At 33.9% G+C, this 16,716-nt stretch overlaps 2 protein-coding genes across 4 annotated transcripts; one reads left to right on the top strand and one right to left on the bottom strand.

Annotated features, from left to right (window-relative positions):
• The first annotated feature begins 18 nt into the window (after positions 1-18).
• LOC106174339 (sn-1-specific diacylglycerol lipase ABHD11) lies at positions 19-3,289 on the top strand. The gene is made up of 6 exons (XM_013555870.2): positions 19-298; positions 999-1,137; positions 1,356-1,529; positions 1,710-1,883; positions 2,090-2,277; positions 2,472-3,289. The coding sequence occupies exons 1-6, from the start codon at positions 213-215 to the stop codon at positions 2,632-2,634; spliced, it is 924 nt and encodes a 307-aa protein (XP_013411324.2). The 5' UTR covers positions 19-212; the 3' UTR covers positions 2,635-3,289.
• Positions 3,290-3,350: 61 nt separating this feature from the next.
• Positions 3,351-16,571, bottom strand: LOC106174336 (BICD family-like cargo adapter 1). Of its 3 annotated transcripts, XM_013555866.2 has the most exons (12): positions 15,861-16,571; positions 12,913-13,128; positions 11,790-11,906; positions 10,450-10,596; positions 9,302-9,487; positions 8,937-9,155; positions 8,531-8,710; positions 8,108-8,299; positions 6,757-6,771; positions 6,151-6,284; positions 5,753-5,873; positions 3,351-5,363 (listed from the first exon to the last, which is right to left on the bottom strand). In XM_013555866.2, the coding sequence occupies exons 1-12, from the start codon at positions 16,146-16,148 to the stop codon at positions 5,244-5,246; spliced, it is 1,935 nt and encodes a 644-aa protein (XP_013411320.1). In that variant the 5' UTR covers positions 16,149-16,571; the 3' UTR covers positions 3,351-5,243. The 3 variants fall into 3 exon arrangements, with proteins under 3 accessions (XP_013411320.1, XP_086858095.1, XP_013411321.1); XM_087001969.1 differs by lacking the exon at positions 6,757-6,771 and having other exon boundaries at positions 8,102-8,299; XM_013555867.2 differs by lacking the exon at positions 6,757-6,771 and having other exon boundaries at positions 15,861-16,567.
• Positions 16,572-16,716: the final 145 nt, after the last annotated feature.

The raw sequence follows: 16,716 nt of genomic DNA on the forward strand, positions 1-16,716 counted from the left end.
TTGATAATGAGACTGTTTGCAACAATTAAAACTTTACTATGGATAGGTTTCCTTGGATAAATGAAAATTATGTCGAAAACATTTTCCCTGGTGTCGGCACCCGAGTCGCAGTCTTAACTTTAATTTAACCGGATACACTTGGAGCAGAAGACGGATTTCACCTTGAAGACAATCACTCTGTCCAAAGCTTTGGATTTACCAGCGAAGACCGAATGCTGTCTCTTAAAAGACTTTTCTTCAATTGTGAAGCATGTCTCTGTCACCAACTCAATGCCAGAAAAATGTCATGTATACTTGGGTAAGCTTTCTTGGTTGCTGATGACGTACAATTTACTACTGTACTACATGTACTAGTTAGGTAACAACACTGCCAACAGCATCTTACTACAGATTGCCAGTGGGAGTGCTGGTAAATGGTCGCTGAGTAATATTATACATATTGTGTTTATTTATATATTTACTAACTGTTTCGTTCCATGTTTAAGTTTTGTCTCAGTACTTAGTAAGCAGAGTTACCTTTCACCTTCATCTGCTCCACACTATTGAAAAGCAAAATTAAAGCATTGTACCACTACTGACATAAGTACTGGCATTAGTTCATTCAATTCACCTCAAGAAATGTCACTGTGAAGTAAAAAATCATGAAAAAAGTTTTTAATCTCTGTCGTTTGTTTAATTAGATGTCAGGGGAGTGCTGGTTACTTATTAATGCATTATATTATACTAGTATGAAATATATTGTTATGTTATTGTTCTTTTATTTATTTTTTACAAGTCCTCAGTTTCTTGTCAATGGAAATCAATATGTGGTGACCCTGAAATGAAGATTCTGTGGTACATATGTATGGACTATTATTTTGTTTCATTTTCAGTTTTTATCAGTAATGGGTGGGGGATAGGGTGGGGCGAGATAATATACAACTCTGAACTGATGTGATGAAAGCCAAACCTCTAAGTGATTCAAAAACTAATACAAAATGTTTTATTATCAAATTCAGTCCTCTGAAGCTAGCCCATACTGTATACAACTCAAAGAAAGTGGAAGATAATTGTCCACTTGTTGTACTGCATGGATTGTTTGGATCAAGAACTAACTGGCATTCACTGGCAAAATCAATGAGCAGAAGAGGAAAAAAGGTATATCTTGTTTGATTTGTTTTTCAAATAAAGTAGTTTTCAACTTTCTCTTTTATCATTGATATGAAAAAATTTTATAACTTGAAGATATGTTTTTTTATTTACCTTTAATATTTAGATTTTTTTATCAGCCAATGAACATTTATTTATTTGTTTTATAAATGATTGTTAATTGTTAATATTGTTTAAATGAATGGCTGCTGTTCAATGCTTAACAGGTAATTACAGTAGATAGCAGAAACCATGGTGACAGCCCTCACTGTGAAGAAATGGACTACTTTGCCATGAGTGAGGATGTCACAAACTTGCTGCAAACCATGGAGATAGAGAAAGCCATTGTCATTGGACACAGCATGGGTGGGAAAACAGCAATGACACTAGCTCTTACACAGGTTTGTATTTTGTTCTGCAATAATTACAGTTGTTTTCAACCAAGAGGGTGATATTAGAAGCCTTTCTGTCCCAACCACAGATCTTTTTAGCAAATCTGATACAGGTATGTTTCATGCCACACATTTTATTTTAATTACACCAGTGATTATTGGATGATAATAATATTCATGTTATTTTAGCCAGAACTAGTGAGGAAGTTAGTGGTAGTAGACAATGCACCAGTGCAATTCAGCATGACAAAGTCCGACTTCCCTAAGTACATTCAAACTATGAGGAAAGTTCAACTGGATCAGTCAAAATCTTTGATAGAAAACAGAAGGAATGCTGATGAAGTTTTGCAGGAGGCAGTAAAAGTAAGAAAGTATTTTATGTCATGTCACATATCATAATCTGATTTGAAAGGAATAGCTGTTCTTTGAAGAAGACATCTGTTCTTAGTATTATATCATTCAGATTTATCAAAGGAATGTTGAATTATTTGTAATGTTTAATGTAAATACTTTACTTTTTGAGGGGGGGGGGGGAGTTGCTGGAGAATAATGTTCTGTATTTATTTCAGAGTGAAAAAGTACGCAGTTTCCTCCTTACCAACTTAGTGGAGAAAAATACAATAATACAGTGGAGATGTAATTTGGACTATATTGAAAATAATCTAATGAATGTCTTTGGATTTCCGTTTTTTGATGATTTTGAAGCTTATGTAGAGAAGACATTATTCATTGGAGGAGAAAATTCTGATTATATTGAGTAAGTATAAGTGAAGTATGTCATGAACACTTGCACATATACACACACTGAGCTTTATACTGTTTAAAGTTTTTATGATTATTTATTTTCTTTGCAAATTTATACATTACATATAAGTTTCATTTTCCAGTTCCAACTAATGAGTTTTGAATAAATTGTTTAGTACCATTAAGATGAATGGGGTTTTATTTCAGAGAGGAATATTTTGAAGAGATTCGCAGACTTTTTATCTATGCTGAAGTACAGTACATTGAAGGGGCAGGCCACTGGGTTCATTCAGACAAGCCTACAGTATTTTTACAGACATTGTTTAATTTTATTAGCAAGAAAAAAACAATTCGTCATGCTAGTTTATAATATTTATTGATATTTAATTTTACGTATTAATGCAATTATTAAATATATTGTTGTACTTTTATTTATTACAAGTCCTCATTTTCTTTTCAATGAAAATGAATATTTGGGATCTGCTTTTAATTCTTCATTTTATATAAGACAAAAAATTATTTATTAAACAATGTATGTATCCTAGGAAGGTCACAGTAAGCCTAGTAAATATAATTGTATTTTGCAAGATCAAAATATTGTCTGTGACTGTCAGTAATGTGGTCCATGTGTTGTTTTATCCATATGCATTTTTAGAGAACATTGTTATTGCCCTTCTTAATTTTTTCTCATTCTGTGGCATTACATTATTTACATGAAAAGGATGTTTTAAAATCTTTTTGCCTCTGACAAGGTTTCATTTAATATAAGTCATAATATGTTGAATAATACGAGTTAAAATATGTGACATTAGCCATTGGTCCAAGGCATTTGTTCAGTATTTTCACATTGATAGTCCAATTGGACTAGTAGCAATATTTCCATTAGCTAAAAGTTCAATTTTCTGGAAGATAATATTTAGGGGCTTTGTGGTAGTTTGTGACCTATAGTACAGAATATGAAAGTGACTGGATGTGAGATGTATAGTAATTTCCATAAAAAAATTTAATAAAAGACTGATAAGTAACCAGTCATGTGTTGTCCTCCTTAGAACTAAAAATGAAAAGAAAAAAAATGCATAACGAAACAAATTTTGAACCTACTTTATTTTTTGTAAAGCCACATCAATAGGTGCAGTAACAACAACTACATATAGTAATACAACAAACAAGTACTTGAACACTGAACCATTAGTGTATTAACTATAGCACTGTATATCTCATCACTTTCATTCTTTGGACTAGACTAGCATAAATAATACATAGTATTAGCACCAACAAATACATAAATATCATCTGTAGCTAAAATGCTATCAGAATTTACTTTAAGTGACTGCCCCCTTTAGTGAGGCTTTAATTGAAATAATTCAATGATGGGAATGTATTGATATCAATATATAGAAAATACTATAAAAATTATCTCCATTGATGATATAACTCTGTAATGCATCAAAATCAGTGAACAGAATGGTGCATTCTTAGCATTAGGAAGAGTCTATTAAAGGAAGGATTACAAATCACCTGTCAAAATCTTTGGTTTATTAAAGGTAGTTCTGGGGAAATTCTATGCATGTGTGCACTTCTATTTGTCCATATTTGTATCACATAAATGTATACTGCCGATGAACTTGCAGATGATCAACATGTTGTCAGTCTACTCCACAGTAATGACCAACTATAATAGTAACAGCTGAAGAAAAGATGACTCTTTATTTCTGTTAAAGTAATACCAGTTCGTAATATAGCTATAATGAACTTACATATTATGTACTTGAAGGATTCAATCATGAGTTAGGCTGTAAACTTATTACATTAGAAGGCATATCATGCAAATTATGGAAGGAGGCAAATTTTTGTACGTATTTCTGGATGGATGTTCTATGGGTTACATCAGTTTTTTGGACAATCCTCAAAAAGTGAACATTTGAGCCACATTGGCAATGCACATATGAATTATGTTGATTCCTTTCTAAATTTGAGGGTACTGTAGTATAAAACAGCAAAAATAAACAGACAAGCCAAAATTATGCAAATATTGCACAAAATGTGTGGACACAATGCAAATGATTACTACCTGTATAATAAGGAATTGCCCTTCTAAGAGAACGGTGCAAATTCCCTGTAATGAAGCACTTCAAACAAATTCCCTGTAATGAAGTGCTTCATACCAAAAATCCATTTAGTTCATCTTTCAGTAAAATAAGTGACGATAAACAAAGGCCTAGTCAAACATGACTGTAACAGATTTTTTAAAAGAAAGGAATGTTGTGAAGAAATTACCGTAAGTTGATGAGTAATGACAGTTCAAGGAATGTCTTACTTGTACATATATCTTAAAACACAGTCTTAATCAATTTTTAGTATATCACCTTTGTATTCTATATTTATTGGTAAAGATTCCAATAAGAAAAGCTACACTTTATGTAACTCAATATTTAGTTGTTGCATTAGATTATGTAACAGGATTGATCTTAATATTTCTGTTAATGTTCAACAGAAATTTTTGAAACATGCTGCACAGCTGACCTGTTGGAAAATACATTGTTAAACATGCACTTTTTGCAGGTTACAATAAATATAAACAGTTTCATTATTTAAGGGGTCAAGTTTTTGAAGTATCTAAATGATTTGACTAGGGAGCACTTGATGCACTCAAAAAAAAACTTACGTTTTTTTTTTTCTTTCTTTTTTTACAAATAATGAGGAAGCATATAGTTATTAGACATTTAAAAATATGTACATGTAAATGCTAACACAGCTTTTAAGCCTGAACCTTGAAAGCAAACATCACAGATATTTACAAGTAACCATCAAGCACCCACCAACATTCTGTTTACCCCTACACGACCTCTTTCTGGTAAATTTTATGGTCAAAGCAGCACATTTGATCACAAACAGAAATGAAAGCACATGTACCCCCCTCCCCCCGGATTGCACTAATAAAGCATCTACATAAGTACATAATATAGATGGAACATGATATCAAGGAAAGATATGGAATGTTCTCTTGGGAGAAGAAGCTTCAGCTTTGAGTTCATCTTTTTCTGTCTCATCTTTTATCTGTCTCTTCATCTGGGTACCAATTAAGTCATGCATGTCCAGCTGAAGAGCAAACAATATCTACATTATATACATACATAATCAGATACAAATATTTTCAATTCTTGTGGAACGTTTCATCTTCATTTTATAAAGAGAATGTAAAGGATAATGCTATTTTAAAACGGCTCCACACATTTATACATAGTTGAAAAAAATATGCTTTTTATGGAAGTGTCCACTTTAGGGTCAATGATTATAGTCATGCATTATGGTCAGATTACAGCACATTCTTTGCTGGATGATGAAAAATTTAGTCATGATAAAAAAAAGTTAATTTTTTTAAGTTTTGAAGCCTATGCAATAAATATGTATCTATTTAGAATCTTCTCAGCAAAAGAGTTGCACAATTTATTTCTGAAGAATAAAACCATAATAATGTCAACACCTACCTGCCACTGCTCCAGCTGTTGTGAAAGTTCAATCTTCTGTTGTATGGCTTCCATCAGCTGTTTGTGAAGAGTCATGTAGTCCAGCTTGGCTTTGGCTAGCTCTACTTCCATACTGTTTCGTCTAAAATGGAAGAAAAACATGAAACTGAAACAGTTCACAATCCACAAACAACAGTTCAATATGAACCCTTGTTTTATGAAAACTGATTTGCCAGTTATTCAAAACCTTCAGTGTGATACATGTAACTGTGTTCATTAAGGCATATGGAGTTTAAAAAGTTATTATTTTCTATAACTTGTTACCTTATTATCATATCTCAGAATAATTTGATAAATTAATTAATCCCCCCCCCCCCCAATAAAAAATCAGAAATAGCGCATCAGGGGTCCATGATTACTTTGATATTGCTTCATTTCTGTCCTGCCTGGCACCTTCAATTACTTCATCTCTGGTGACAGTTGTAAGAGCTTGGTCTTGCAGGCGATCACGCTCAGCTTGAATCTTGGACATCTCCAACTGCTGCAACTCCAGCTGAAGACAAAAAATACAAGTGCATCAATTTACCTACAGTGACTGTACACTGAATTCTACAAACATTTAAGATTGATGATAGAGAACTTGTGAAAGATTGATCATAGAAAACTTGTGAAATGACTACATGAGTTATGTAACCCATCAAATGTAACTGTTGCTGGTCCACTTTGGTTTTGGTTCATTTGCTATTGTGTACCACACTGACCTCATCATGAAATGATGGTCCTGCAGAGTTCACCAGTACTCAGCATCTGTGATTATTAACTCAATTCTGACAGTATACGGGGCTCAAGACTAAAACTGAAACTATGGTTTTCAAACCAAGAAAGAGTACTCTGTGGTATATAGTTGTCTTGCAGGTTTATTGTTGTTACTAAAAGAAGTACTCATGGGAATTGAGTCAAACGTTTTTTTAACTAAAATCGTTTTTAGGCAAACAATGGATGCAAATAAAAACTTAATATCTCACCTCCTGAATGCTGATCTGATTAAGGTGTGATGCAAAAGAAAGAAAAATTATTACTGATGAAGAAACATTCTCTTTTCTAACTAAACTTATTCAAGAGTAGCAATAAAAACGACTGATTTGTAGTAATCCCAAATTTTGCTCTCATCTTCACAATATGAATATGAAGTTGAGGTGAAATCAGATAAGGGAGTGAATGCCAAAAATATGCAGGCTGTGGTAGGAACTTCAAATTTTCCAGAATTACTTTATGAGTACTCAAGCACTGTGATTCAGAAAAAAAAATCCCATGAATATGATCATCAATAACCAAAAGTGAAAAAATACAATAGCTACAGTGGGGATCGTAGCAGAATGAAAATGATCTAAAAATCTTAGTATCAAAATGCATTTGATTTGCACAAAAACATTTTCAAGTGTGATGCTACTCAATACAATCATTTTTAAAAAACAATCAACTGACAGAAAATCTTAAAAAATAAAATAAAAAGAAAGGGGGTAGGTGAGATCAATGCATATCGTTTTAGAATAAGAATTATGCAAAGTGATAATTATCTATGGTGAAAAGACTTCAATATAAACAATAAAAATAATGATAATAATAATAAGTAATACTTTTCTAATGAAAAACAAGCAATACTTATAGTGAGTTAATTTATAGATGCTGTTGAGCTCATGTTTATGAACAATACAAAATTATAACCATTGCCCCAGTTTAGTCTAGCAGAGAAACATAGGCATCTGTACATATCTTTGGATGCAGACATCTAAGTTAAATATGTTAATATGTACATAGTAAATATAATTTTAACTAAGTAACTACACTGTACATTTTTTACAGCTCAAAGCATACTTTTCTCAACCCTAAAAGATACATTTTGACTCAATAACACATCTCAGAGTTAGAAACCGCCACTGGTTTAACAATACCACAATGATACTTTCTCACCCAAGCAAATAAAACCTTCATCTTATTGACCAAATAAAAGGGCTAGTAACATTTTGGCTGTTTGACAAACTCTTGACTTGTCAGCAAGAGAAGATTGTCAGAACTGAGGTCAAACAAAGGGTGAATTTCCTGACATTTTCTATGATACCCTTGATGGCCAGTGATGAAATTAAAAATGTGTCTAAGACTGAATGTATTCATATATGTATAACAGAAATGCTGCAGGCAAGAAATAAATAGACACATTTCAGAAATATAATTCCAAAATGCTACCTTGTTGAATTAAGCACAATTACTACCTGACACAGGAGAAAAAGATGCAAGGTTACTAGACAAGTTTTAATGCTACGCCCAAGATGCAACAACATCAAAAAAGTTGCTGCAAAAAGTTTTCTCTACCTTTACCTTGCTTGTGAGAGATGTCAGCTCTGCTGTCTTCTGGTGGAGTTCCTCATCTTTGCTGATCATTTGCTGGTTTAACTTTTGCAGTTCTCTCTGTGTTCTTGTCAGCTCTTGGCGCATCATGGATATTTTTTCTTCCAACTCTTGTCTATCATTTTCTTCAACTGAGTCAGGAGAGTTCAAACAAGGACACTCCTATAAAACAGAAATGTGATAATTACTACATAAATTACATATGTTCATAGGTTGGGAAAGAATACATCAAAATGAATTTGTACAACTTCGCAAATTTTGAAGAAAAATCAAAGAAACAACTTTTTTATGTAAAAAATAAAATTACTAAACTATATGGATGTTTCACAGAAATACTGTTAATACAAATAATTTTTTCTAACAATAAGATCTCATAGGGGTTCTGATACTTACTTTTTTACCTGACAATGCTTGAATCAAAGACCTTATTTCTTGTGTAACCATCTGCAAATGATCTTTTCGCATATCCTGTGAAGTAATATCATCAGGAGAAAGAGTCTCTGATCTGCTACGGGTTATTTCTCTGGCCATAGCTCGAAGCTCTTGATAGACAAGCAGCAGTTCTTCTTTCAGCTAGTAAAACAGTGGTATCCAATTTATCACAGTCTTTATAAGAATGCTTAAATATAACATTAACTACACAAGTATTTAAAAACTATCATCTGTTCAAGGATTAACAATACCTCCTCACTTATCAAACATTTTATCTGAAAGCAAAACTGCAGAACTGAAAATGAATAAAATTTTTTACAAAGTCTTTCTTTCTATTAGCTCAAGCAGCCAAACTACGTATTTATACCTGTCGGTTCTGTTCTATATGTTCAGAATCCGTAAAGCCTGCTGTGGTGCCATTCAAGCTATCAGGGAAGGACAGGGAGGACTGTAGGTTTCTGGGATCATTATCTCTGACAGGTGAAAGCATCATTGCATCATCATCACACTCAACATCATCATCATCCTCATCACATTCTGACATCATTTGTGTACTAAATAATAAATTGCTTGGTCGTGGATGTGGCTGGAAGGAAAGGAAAGGACGGCAACATTACATTTTGCTGGTTTAATCATAAAAGCTGGTTGCAACCTAGTAGCTTCAACATGATTTCCAATCAAAGTTAACTCATTTTATATGCTTTCCAGAGTAAGAAACTAATAGACAATTACCACATCCACTCCAGCAGCTGCCAGTTCCATGTCTAGGGAATTTTCTGACTGCCCCAGTTCATTAAACAGAGATTCTTGGTTGTCATATCTGTGCGAGGCTACATGGAGAGATAGCCCTTCAAGCTGCTCCTGGAGCTGCGAGTTCTGTTCCCTGAGTTCACCCAGTCCTTGCTCTTGTAAATGCAGCTGAGGAATAAAATAATAACTCAAGTGAATTGGTCAGAAATGACAATCATTTTGGGATATAAAGATTATGGTTGAAAAATGATAGGAATCATACTTTGCAAGGCCGATCTCAAGTGGTATACAATAAATAAATAAATTTCAAAAGAAAAATATGAAATACTCCTGGGCTTGAAATAAATTATTTTCAGGCACTTGCCCTGCTGGGCAAGTAGGTCTGAAAATCTAAGAAAATTTTGAAGCTAACTGGTGCATTTCTCCAAGAAAATTACAATAGTTCTGTATTCTAAATGTTCGATTTGTCCAGACAGACATTGAGACCGTCACAGTTTTCCTGACATTTCAGAAGGAAATATCAATATAAGATGATTTTTTGAGGCGTTTTATCATTTTTAAGGTCTGAATTGGGAGAGAGAAGTAGCTCTGCAGGATATTTCGACATGACTTTGGTATATTTTGAAATGTGTGCAGTATACCTTTAAAGGTGAAGGAAGTAACAGTAATAAATTATGATGACAAACCATGTAATATACCAAGTAAAAACAAAGCAGATGGCAAGCAGCATGACATTCAAGTGTACTTAACCATAAACTATGTAATAACTCTTTCTGGACTTCTGTTGTCCCATTTTATGACAACATGAGCATACAGGTAATAAATTATTCACATCATGGTGATATGACAATAGCCCTAGACTGTATAATAGAGTTCACCACCTTAAATGGCATAATCATTAGTAAGCAAGTCTGTTCAATTTGTCTGAACTTAATAATAAGACAGGAGCTTGGGTTTTAAAGAAATTTCAGCATATTTATTATGAGACCAAATACTTAATCGACTCACTGGGGAGTCCAGATGTCGCCCATAAGAACTGAATGAAAAATATTGTAATCCTGTGATTCTTTGAAAAATTAACAAATGATTGTCTCATAGGTAACCATCTTTTTAAATGAAATGTTATTTACCTGGTGTTCTTGCTCTCTATTTTGTTTCTCCAGCATCATGATACGGTCTTGTGATTCCTCTAATGTTCTAAGCAGCTCATCTCTTTCTTTGGTCACAGCAGCTATTCTTCTGTCAAGTTCATTTTTGCGCTCAGTGAGAATTGCAATCTGTTCGTGAATAGAAGAATTTAAATAATATTTTTATCAAATTTTCTTTTTAGAATGATACCCATGCTAACTAAGGAAAACAAATACTGCAATACAGTTGACGTTCAAGCCTAGAGAATCATTTCTGATAAAATATCAGATGTATTGAAACATCTCCAGACACTCAACATATTTATGATCAATAAATAATCATGAAAAAACATTGCACTTAGCCAAAACTTAAGGATATGTCTATTTTATTTTTGCATGAATAACAGTGAAAAGAAAATTTCAATTTCAAGAACTGCCTTTCCAAATAATAGTTTTAAACAATCCCTGATGCAATGGTTCAGTGGCATGTACATATACAAAGGATTTAATTCAAAGATTAATTTCCTGGGGATTTGAGCAAATAGTAAAAAATCAATATCTAGTTAGTTCACTGCAATATATAGGGCTTCAGGTTAAACATTAGTGTCTATGTAGAGAAATCCACCTAAATAAACCCAACTGTTATAAGTTAAAACTCAGAGTAAGCATTTTATGATTAGCTAGCAGTATCAACATTAATTCCAGATGTGATTTTTACTAAGTTGAACACTCCATGTTTCTATTCTAAATTATATTACTCAGAGTTGTCCATAAAGAAGGATATACTTTTTATAAGTTCAGGGATTAGATTTTGTTGAGAAAAATAGAGTTATGATTAGTTTGGATAGCATCTACATGTCTGCCTTACCCATGAAATAATGCTTAAAAATAATAAAAGAATAACTGTTATTATACAAATATTTCAACAAAAATTTAAACTGCAAGTACAAACTGTGTGTAACATTTTCAACAAAACAAAAAGATCAATATTTCATCACATCAAAGTTCCCAAGGGATTTACCATGTCACCTTCAAACCAACCAACCATGCTCGATCCAGACAATAACTTCATCAATAAACCCCAACATGAACATACATTGTAGTACTCAATACTGTCTGGTTCTTTTTTTTTTATAACTTTCATGTTTAAAAAACTTACTCGACAATGTGACCTCACTGGAAAATATGTCTGTATACTAGTATAATGATAAAGTACCTTGCCAGTAACCTAGATCAATCTGATGTCCACTTCAGAAACTTGAAGTGATTGGTAAAAGTGAAGCACATGATTCATTCAACTGATAGCAAGCATTGAGGTCAAGCATACTAGTAATAGTTCTTACCTCTTCCTTCAGCATTTCTAACTGCTGCACATGTTCGTGCATGGACACACGCTTCGAGTTCAACTGGTCACGAAAACTTTGCACCTGATTCTGTAACTGCTCTTCGGTTTTAGCAGCCTGTCAGAAAAAATATCAAATACATAAAATATCATAATAACAAGTGATTTGCTTAGATCTACAGAAATAACATGTTTAATTTGAACTTTTCTTTTTTTAATTTTCTGCAGTCCAACGCCAATTTAAGTCTTGTCATTCTTTAGAGAAACAAAACCCTATCCAAGCTTGGCACTTCAAATGCCAAACAGATTAAGGATTGAATTTTTAGACCAGTTCAACCTAAATAAATAGTGAAAATCCATTGGATCACATGTTCAATTGTAAAAAACTGCTCAACCATAATAATAAAAAATCTCATCAACAAGGAACAATGTAGTCTGTAATTTCATGACATTGACCTTTTTCTAAGCTATGCCATAAAAACTGGAAAAATAAACAACAAAATACCACAAGATGATGCACTGTTTCATTATATTTCTTTCTTTTAAATTATCTTTACCAATACAGTTAAATAGATGGTTCATCAAAACAAATTATAACAGAGCGCAGAAATCCAAATACAAATGAGATCAAAGGTACTCTCCAGGGGATATACACGTCGAAATGAATTTTCCAGTAGAAAAGGACAATTTTCTCCTTTTAACAAATTAATGCTCGACCTGTCCCTGCACTTGGATCCAATGTCTTATTCCATTTTTGATTTAATAATTTAGTTCTTGATGACTGGCCAGCCACTGGGTAAAAAAGGAACCACTTCATTCATTCCAATCTATGCTAATCTCCTGATGTTTCAGGCATATCAGCAGCTCAATTTGTGCGCTACTGAAGATAAGCACATGTAAATTCTGGTAAACACTACATTATATCAGGCAAAATATACTGGTACTTTTTCACTAGCTAAAGCTTTTTCAACAATCAATATGGTACATGTAGCTCCATTGAAATCAGTTTTCAGCAGCCCTTAAGAGATCTCATTTCCAATATATTATCATAAGAATAATCCTCTTCAGCACTACCACTGTGATATACCTTATTTTAATTCAAGTACCTACTGGATGTTACTAACCTGTCTCAGCTGATCTGTAAGTCTTTCATTCTGCTGTTTTAGTTCATCAACAACCTGTGCCCTCTCCCTGTCTCCACTTTGGCTCTGCTGTTGTCTTTGCTCCAGCTCTCGTCGCAGATATTCCACATCTTGGTGAAGATCTTTGATGGCATTTTCATACTGTCCTTCTTTTATTTCCATCAAGAATTTAAGCTCATGTCTTTGCTGCTGCATTTCCTAGATAAAGAAATAGTTTTCATATTATGACAACTAATACATGTAAAAACAGGGGAAAACATCAACCATCTTCTTCTATACTTAACCTTGATATATAACCAGAATTAAATTCAAATTTCACGATTTTGTGATTATAATTATGTCTGTCAACTTTCTAGTTAACCTAAAAGCCAAGGTCTGGATCTATAAGACCCAGTGTTAGAAATATTGGCCTTGCTTTTCAAAATGTTAGAAAATTGAGATTAAGAAGAAGATTAAGTCTATGACCTATACACCTGCTTGGCTGTGCAGTATGTAAAAACTCCTGATACAAAACAAAAATTATATAAGCAGCTTATGTTATTTTGAACAGTAGCAATCAGGCCTCATTTTTTACAAAGGCACCTTCCTGAATTTTTTTCATCCCCCTCATCTACCTCAACTTGCCCCTCACATACATCACTGATAAATTTGATAAAAAGTGCTAAGCACTATTCTATTTCATATCAATTACTGTATTTACAGTACATCTGTTCTATTTCCATGTAAATGTCCTAAGCAAATAAATCAGTGGAAATATTACTCAGTTAATCAAATAAAAAAAATCATGAAAATTTATTTCAAAATGAATTCCAATATCCTTTTCAAATGTGGCAGGCTTATTCTACGCAATTAATATAGGAAAACATCTATTTGCCTGATGGAACTCTTTAGTTGCCACGAGCAAGCAGACAACTGTTAGTGTTGAGTGCTGGCTATGGATAGTGCTTATATTCAGCATAAGTTAATTTTTTTAAAAAATCTACTGTTTAAACCTAAAACATCATTGTACTCCCACACAGAGCATGCATGATGCAGGTATAATCAGATAAGATACAATTTTCATGTCAAATACACGTGACAGTAGTAATATCACAGTGCATGAGGGATTATCCTATCCATAATCCATTGTATAATACATCTGTTTACAACCAAGCTCTGGGTCAGGGGTAAACAGGTGTAGTTTTACTTTCATCACTTGTAAATGATCAAGGGAAAATGAGACAAAATGGTAAATAAAAGAATAAAGAAAATTTCTTAAGAAAAAACAGGAAATGAATATGAAAAATGTGGATAGAAATAAGACCAAACAGTATTACAACTAAAGTCTGCTGAATCACCATGAACCTTGGAGATGTTATTGATTTTTGTCTGGTGAATAATAGTTTCACTTGAAACTGCAGAAGACTTCGATCGATCCTGCTGTACTGAAAATTTCCAGTTGTTTCTATCACCACTTATCTGGACATCCATGTATTCAATGGAGGCAGTAGTGAATATCCTAGTTATTTTAAACACTATTATCACTTGTGTATGTAGTTAGGGGTCAGATAATCATGTTCTGTTTGCTTAATGCACTAAATGTTGCATATATACTATTTAACAGAAAGTTTGTTAAAATGTTTGTTTCAGGGGAATTCATTCAGACAAAATGACTCAAAACCTAATTACTGGTACTTAATGAACTACCTTATCACTACCATATAGACCTAAACATAATATTTCTAGAAATCTTACAAATGCACAGTGATATATCAAATACCAATAGTTCCTGGTTGTTTTATAAAGTTTTACAACAGAACAGAATCATCTGATGGATTTTTGAAAATATGACATAAACATAATGTTATGAGGGGAAAGCATCTGATGTCATGAGCAGTACCAGACTTGGCTGGCCAGCATAAAGAGACCAGGTGTCAAAAAGAAACAACCAACCCTATGGGATATGGGGAGATGGACTTTTGTCCATATTTCATGGCACAGCCATAACAACAACAACTCATCACATGAATGATGCATATACCCTTTATATCTGTGAACATACCAGTTTAAAGCATCATTTTCTCCACTGCTTCACATATACTAGTATTGTGTATGAACTACACATGTATACATGTTCTGCTACCAAGGGTGACCCCTCCCCCACAAATGACACAAGTGCCCCCCACTTCATGATATTCAGTTTCTTCTTAAAGAAAACTAATATAAACATTAACATAATGGTTTTCAATTGACTAAATAATTATTCTTAGTTAACTGTACATTAAAATGTATATTTTGCCAGAATGCCATCATTAAAAATGTTGGTATTAAAAAAAAAAAATTTAAGTGGCCAGCAGGATTCTCATTTTCTCACCCCTCCCTCTCAACCAGTACGTTCCTTCCCACTGTAGTAGCTGGCTGGGGTAGACACAGCCCTAATAGCTCAGTGGTAGAACACTCATATGTTAAGTGAGCATTCTAGGTTCGATCCCCTGTCAAGTCAGGTATTTTTCAAAAAAAAAAAAAAATCTAAGTGGCCAGCAGGATTCGCATTTGCCCACCCCTCCCTATCAACCAATTTATTCCTTCCTACTGTAATGCCTGGCTGGGGTTTACCGTGGCTCAATAGCTCAGAGGTAGAATACTCGCACTCTGGTAAACGAGCATTTCGAGTTTGATTTCTGAACAAGTCAGGTTTCTTCCCAAAAAACGCTACAATGGTGGCATCAGTGTAAGGAGTGGTGGATTCTTTTGGGATTAAGGGGAGAGGAGTGTGGTGACTGGCCATGGTAGACCCAGGCTCGAAAGCTCAGTGGTAGAGCACTTGCGAGATGAGCGATTGTCCCAGGTTTGACCCTGGTCGAATCATGTATTTCCCCCAAAATGCTACACCACAAAAACATTAAAATATATCCTTATTGAAAACAACAGAATATGGCACTGGAACCAACCTCCAATTTTTGGGCATATTCTTCTGCCAGCTGTTCATTTTTCTTTTGTAGTTCTTCATTTCTCTCCAATAAGGCTTTACCAAGCTGAGCTGCCAGTAACAGGTCCTGTTCTTTTTGCTGCAATTGCACATAAACGTCGTCCGCATCATTTTTAACTTGGCCCTGCTGCTCCTGTGATTGCTGTTCGTTTCTCTCCATATTATTGAGGTATGCATTGCAGTATTCTTCGAATTCCCCAGGTGAAACCGGAGAGTTGGGGGACGTTGCTTCAAAGCGACACGCGCACATTACAAACTGACACGAGAAAAGTCAGCCACATAAACTGTAATCAGTAATGACGCTTCCTTTCTTTCGATATTCACTGCTCCACGTTTGCAATGTCACTGTTTGGCAATCAGATGGCTGATTACATTAGCTCCTAGCATCAAAACGTCATTCGATGACAGTGGCTCAGAAACACTGGATGTTGTTCCTATTAAACCCATCAAGTTGTTGTTCTCTCCTTGACTAAACCTACGGTGTAGTGAAACCGATTGTCAGTATGGTTTGTCTCATTACACTTCTGCCTTCTTGACCCTTTTCACCTAATAAAAAAAGCCGTAAGGAAATTGTCAGTATATGCTCTATGAACATTTGGTCTCGTTAGACTATGAACCCAAAATAAACTCGAAATACTTTTCAAAAATATACGATTAAAGAAAATAGTAAACACGTTTGGAATAAGATGCTGTCGTAAATTTGCAAACGCTATCAAATAAACATTTATCATTCAGTTGCAATCACTTACGGCTCACATCTTGACCTATTTATCGTAGCCAATGGAAATTAAGCATGTTGTAGAATTTTAGCCAATCAA

Source organism: Lingula anatina, chromosome 1 (genome assembly GCF_051362555.1).
Source record: "Lingula anatina isolate TDL-2025a chromosome 1, LinAna3.0, whole genome shotgun sequence".
NCBI lineage: Eukaryota > Metazoa > Brachiopoda > Lingulata > Lingulida > Lingulidae > Lingula > Lingula anatina.

Excerpts from the sequence above, each read along its gene's own strand:
- LOC106174339 (XM_013555870.2), top strand. The coding sequence starts at position 213 with ATGCTGTCTCTTAAAAGACTTTTCTTCAATTGTGAAGCATGTCTCTGT. Across the intron at positions 299-998 it reads AAAATGTCATGTATACTTGG|TCCTCTGAAGCTAGCCCATA; the intron begins GTAAGCTTTCTT and ends TATCAAATTCAG. Across the intron at positions 1,530-1,709 it reads TGACACTAGCTCTTACACAG|CCAGAACTAGTGAGGAAGTT; the intron begins GTTTGTATTTTG and ends ATGTTATTTTAG.
- LOC106174336 (XM_013555866.2), bottom strand. The coding sequence starts at position 16,148 with ATGTGCGCGTGTCGCTTTGAAGCAACGTCCCCCAACTCTCCGGTTTCA. Across the intron at positions 8,711-8,936 it reads ATATAGAACAGAACCGACAG|CTGAAAGAAGAACTGCTGCT; the intron begins GTATAAATACGT and ends CTGTTTTACTAG. Across the intron at positions 8,300-8,530 it reads AAGCATTGTCAGGTAAAAAA|GAGTGTCCTTGTTTGAACTC; the intron begins GTAAGTATCAGA and ends TCTGTTTTATAG.